The sequence below is a fragment of the Cornus florida genome, unplaced genomic scaffold (genome assembly GCF_030987335.1).
Source record: "Cornus florida cultivar Cherokee Brave unplaced genomic scaffold, ASM3098733v1 CherokeeBrave_3.0.0_Hap2_Chr06, whole genome shotgun sequence".
Taxonomy (NCBI): domain Eukaryota; kingdom Viridiplantae; phylum Streptophyta; class Magnoliopsida; order Cornales; family Cornaceae; genus Cornus; species Cornus florida.
In genome coordinates, this window is record NW_026775576.1 from 91,676,284 (window position 1) to 91,681,911 (window position 5,628).

At 34.8% G+C, this 5,628-nt stretch overlaps 1 protein-coding gene across 1 annotated transcript; it reads right to left on the reverse strand.

Moving 5' to 3' along the window:
- Positions 1–1,479: 1,479 nt before the first annotated feature.
- On the reverse strand, positions 1,480–5,404 carry LOC132314585 (lysine-specific demethylase JMJ13-like). The gene is made up of 10 exons (XM_059813429.1): positions 5,400–5,404; positions 5,287–5,294; positions 5,081–5,237; positions 4,621–4,840; positions 4,243–4,296; positions 4,078–4,157; positions 3,718–3,995; positions 3,226–3,615; positions 2,777–2,982; positions 1,480–2,144 (listed from the first exon to the last, which is right to left on the reverse strand). The coding sequence occupies exons 1-10, from the start codon at positions 5,402–5,404 to the stop codon at positions 1,818–1,820; spliced, it is 1,725 nt and encodes a 574-aa protein (XP_059669412.1). The 3' UTR covers positions 1,480–1,817.
- Between the last annotated feature and the right edge of the window lie 224 nt (positions 5,405–5,628).

A 5,628-nucleotide genomic window follows, 5' to 3' on the forward strand; every position in this document is an offset into this window, starting at 1 on the left:
TATACACATGTACAATATCTATAATATTAATTCAAGGGAGAAAAAAAAGGGTAACAAATCATTAATGTTCCATCATGTTTAATAAAAAAGTTTCCAACATTTTTTGTCAAACATTTTTGTATAATGATATCTACAATATATATATATATATATATCTAGAATTATATAACAATCTTTATTGACATCTTGTTTAATTTAAAATTATTTTATTTAGTTAAAATTCATTTTTTTTTCTTTCTAAAATTTCATCTAGGTATATCTTTCCCAAGTGAAATCAAAGTACGTAGAATTTTTTATTCCAAAAATTAGATTTTGAAAAACTGAAACAATTGATGAAATTTTTTTAATTCTCTTACAATACTTATTTTTGTACATCTTCTCTTTTAAATTGTAATTCATCGTTTTTTCTCTATATTTTCCTTTCTAATTTCAAATTTTTGTCTATTATTAAGTTAAAATTTTCTCATTTTTGATTTTTTTCAAAGTTATACTACAACTAGTATTTATAAAAAATCATATACAGGTAGATTTATAAAATTTTCAAACTTTAGTTACATAATACAAATCCGCCCCCCAACCTAAAATTTCTGGCTCCGCCCCTGAATGCGAAGTCGTGGAGGGAGGTGTTTGTCGGCCTGAGAATGAGGCCAATGGTGTTGAGTCGGTTTCTGGCGACTGTGGTGGTCAGACCTTGATGTGCGAGAGCGAAGGCTCTCTGGTTCGCAAAACAAATCCCAGCAAATGATAGGATCTGATGTGGTTGCACCACGTGGTCCCAGTATGCTAAGATCAAGTATGGGTGTATGTGGGCGAGTCCACTTTGATTTGGGTCTGACCCAAATTGAAACATGCCAACCCATCAAGAAAAAAACATATACACAAAACTTCTTTGGGCAATTTCGGAATAATAAAAAGGCAAAATGGACATTACAACATTATTTTAGGTCAGATTTCTATTTGAGGAGTATTTTCGCACAATTTTAAAAGATTAAGGGGGTTATTTGCACACTTTTTTAAATAGTGGGTAAAAGTGCTACTAGAAGTATACATTAAGAGTGTTTTGTATCTCTCTCTTTAAAATTATCTCCCTGTTCACATCATCGCCAAAATTATCCTATCCACTGTCATTGTTTCAAATCCCAACAAATTCTTGTAAAAACTAGTAACTAATTCAAAACTTACATGCTATGCTGCCAGTAGAACAGTAGAAGCCAAAAGATATCCCTTAATTCCAACTGAATTTTCATTCCAAATTCAGTTATGAGATGCACATATAAAAAAATTTAAAAAATCACAATAATGCATATATATATATATATATATATATATATATATATCATTGGCAACAAACACACCAACCACTCACCTATCCATTTTACCCTTTAGTTATATAGCTTTTTGTTTCATTGAATGTTCACATATAGCATACTCAACTATATTTGACAAACCTATATTTATTCCACAGAATGACAATCACAGTTTAAATCCTCTTATTTGATGAAAGTATTGTTTTGTACTATATTCTCTATGTAATGCTATACAAAATATGCAACCTTTAGTTGCATCCTATTCTACCACTCCCAACTTAACAATTTTTATAAAGGGAAGTAGCAGACCATCCTAGAGATGTTACAAATTTACATTCTGCTTACCATTTCAAAGAATCAACAAATGTAACAAATCTATTAGGTCCAAAGAACGAGCTCCAATGCCCCTTCAATTTCAACATGCCAGTGCCTCAAATTTGAGGCAGGCAACATGAACGTAATGTATTTTTGTAGTCAGCTACTGAAATGCTGTTGCTTCTCTCAGAGTAACTATTGACTTCCTTTGGCTCCGGTTTTTGAAGAGTCTCCGGTGCCAGTCTTGCTGGAATTACTTTCCATCTTCCGTGGTCTACGGTTTGATCTGGCTCGCTTTTTAACCTTGGGGAATGATGGCCCTCTCACTTTGTCACAAATTGTCCCTCTCTTCATAGCTGTTCCAACATCAGCCTGGACATTGTTTTTCCTAAGACTTCTTCTCAGTTGCATTGACTTGGTCTCAGTATCATCTTCGTATGCAGTAGTTTGTGCAGTACGTCTTCCTTCACGGTCAAGCTTGTTCCATCTGTCAAGCTGCTGCTGCTGATGATAAACAGAGGTCTGTATAAATTAGTTAACACTTCAGTTTGTCTGTATTTAAGAGTAAGTAGTTGAACAATATTTAGTCATCCCAAAAGGACAGTCATCTCTAAATCATAAAAGCATACAAACATCAAAATGTATGCATTAGTCATATGCTGTTGCCCAATAATCATTTGCTACATATTTTGATTCCTCACAATGATGTTAGGTGGTCTTTATAGAATATAAACCTTTTAGAGTATAACCACACCAATCTACTGTTCTGAGAGCTTTGGAGTAGTGATTTTCTTCAAAGTATTTCTTATTTTCTATGACAGAAACTCTACAAGCAATCCATCTAATTGTCATAATAGTCACAATTCTAAAATATACCGTACTGATATATATGTATTTAGATTAGCTGAGAAATTCAGATAGAGTACTTCGCCTCTGTTGATAATATATCGGAATGCTAAATGATACAGGATTTCAAACAATGTAATAAATACACAGGTTCTAGCTTTCAAAAGAACAAGGGTTTGACACAGCACAAGGGAAGGGAATGAGAGAGATAGACAGAGAGCGCAAGACACGAATTTAGAGATAGAAAATTAACTGCTTGAAATACCAGAAAGAGATCCATACTGTATTGAGGGTCAATGCAAATTTACCTCACAATATGGGGTGTATTCATCTTTCGTCCAAGGGATCATGTTCTGCATCCACAAGTCAGTGTCACATTTTACTTGTTGCTCAACCTTCTGTAATATTCCTTCTTCCTGCTCAAATTGTTTTGCTAAAGCTTCCATTTCTGGTACATCCGCTCTTATGAAAAGAAAAAGCTTGTTCCCACATGGGCAGTTACAGGACTCTACCACTGCATTGCAGATTTGAAATCTTAAGAAATAGCAACTAAATTATTGTTATGAAGAGTTAGAAATAACTGCATTGAAGTTGCATAGAATTTAACACCTAAGTTTATTGATTTAAATGGATTCCCAAAATATTATTCATTGAAATCCTTGCATGATAACAATTTAAAGTTATCATGCAATGAAAAACAAAAGCACCAATTGGAACTAAACAAACTGAAAGAACATAAATTCAGCAAAAGTGCTACCGTGGAAAAGGCAAATGGGATTGATATAGCAGTTGCACGTGATGTGTGCCACGTAGCAGTCCCGTTTGCAGAGGCTACAAAAAATGGTTCCTTGTGAATCTGGAGAAACACTCAGTGATGGTCTTAATTTCTGTAGACACCAACGGGCACAATGATGCAACCGCATCAGGCATGCAAAAGAAACCTTTACACAATTGAGAGAGGTTGGATGTGCAAAGCAATAATCTTCATGATTTAAGGACTTTGAAAGAAGCATTGCTTCTTTACAAACAAGCTCTTCATAAGAAACAATTGGCATCCTTCTGAGAAGCGCATAACGCTTGGTAGCAGCTGCCCCAAATGAAAACCAGTCATCAATAGCAAAGTTAACTGCCTCACCACAGTTAAAGCCTGAAAATGCACAAGAAGAAATGGGTAATATAAGTACATATGCCTTTGTGTGCATGCATGCTGCTAGAGGGGGGAAGGGAGACTTAAACATCAAATGTTTACCATGACTAAATCCCGCATGATATGATTTGGGAAATGTGATTATAAATTCCCCTGGCAATTGCACAGCTCTATAAACAGGGACATCATGTTGTAGCAAAATATTTGGAGGAAACATTGTTGTTTTCTCCACAAGCACAGCGAAAGCTTCATTTTCTCCATCAATTGATAGGATATCATGACTATAAACATAATGTTGTACAACTTTCTCAAATTCGGGAGCTGCATTGCCAGGAACTCCATACCATGTTTTGGGTGCCCCACAGTGATGATAATTGATGCTGAAGGAGGAATAATTATAATATATGAAAAACAGGTTAGAGCAATAAAATAAGATAAAGACATTAATAAAACAAAATATACCTGTACAAGTAATGATCCTCCACATGCCATGCGAACATACTAAATAGCATTCCAATGTAAAGCATGGGATCTGTTATTCCCTGGAACAGACAGAAGTTATGGCTAAGCTCAAACCATAAGGTTAAAATATAAATTCAGCAAACGCAATGTAAATTAGTACATTACCGGAATAGCAGTTTCCAGCAAACGCAATGTAAATTTGGGCAGCCGTGGAAGTGACTGATATTAAAGCAAAAAAAGAGAAAACAAATAAGATAATAATTAAAAAAAAAAAGAAGTATGCAAATGCAGTCACAGAGATTTACTCTCCGATCCTGATAATCAATTGAAGCCACAAGGTAGCAGTTAAAATCATTTTGAAAATATGGAAAACAGTTAACAGCGTGTTTCAACACATGCAGATACATATAAGGCTAATTGGTTTGAGAGAGTGAAACAGATAGAGAGGCACAAAAAGAGGGAAGGGGTATGGAGCAGAATGTAGAAGAAAGGCTTTAATCGAAGCACAAAAACAAGAAAAATAAAAAATGGTGTAGTTAAAACCTTCAAGTTCCATTTGCTTCTTCCAAGCTGATCATCAGGAGCACATGAAAATGCACTACCATCCACATTAACTCCATACTCAACTGTTCCTTTCTTACCACAGGCCATTTCGCTCCAAAATTCCCTTTCCAAGTATGCAGAAGGAAGACATCCAGAAATACAATATCTACGAGCATATACCTTGTTTGCCATGTTCTCAAAATCACGGAGGGTATACTTTCTGAAAGATAGCCATAATATCAAAATCATGGAGAGTACAATTTCTGAAAGGCAGCCATAATGCTAAACAACTATAAACAATCACTCATGCAAAATACTGAGCATCGCGTGGTTAACATTTTAGAAGGGGCAAATGACTAACATTCTGATAGACTTTCGTCTTCTAAAAGCCAAAATCAAAGTGATTTTTCTCTCAAAACAAGACGAGAAACCTTACTTAGTTATGTTTTCTGGAACTTACTTTCCTTTCGTGAAGAAGATGGTCTTGTCATCCATATTCCATTCAGCAAGCCGGAGAGGTTGCACTGTACTTGCAAACCTAAGACCTTTTTTCTCATTTTTTAGCACTACACCGGTTGGAACGGAAGAAATCAGAGGAGAAACAATCTTGCAAATGCCTGAAATTCAGCAATATAACATTTTAATACAATGAAAATAATAACAAACACCACACTCTAAAACATAATAATCATGTGTTTGACAGTACTGAATGTGACTTTAAAAAGAGTATAAAATATCTGGCTGAGCAAAAAGAATAAAAACAGATGGTTAATTTTCACGTCATATAAAAATGTAATTGTTACTATATTTTAACAAAGACTTACAGATTACAGCTGATAAAATACGATAAGCTCATCTACTGAAACCCCACACATTCTTCAGTTAAAAAGAGTTCCAACAAGAACACAATTAACTCACTTCAAGCGACAACAGGCTGATTCAATTTCCACTGAATATCACGAAGGCACATCCAAGTCAAGGCAAATATTCAGGGCTAACTTTTCACTG

Excerpts from the sequence above, each read along its gene's own strand:
- LOC132314585 (XM_059813429.1), bottom strand. Across the intron at positions 4,841-5,080 it reads ATCTTCTTCACGAAAGGAAA|AAAGTATACCCTCCGTGATT; the intron begins GTAAGTTCCAGA and ends GCTATCTTTCAG. Across the intron at positions 2,145-2,776 it reads AATACACCCCATATTGTGAG|ACCTCTGTTTATCATCAGCA; the intron begins GTAAATTTGCAT and ends TAATTTATACAG.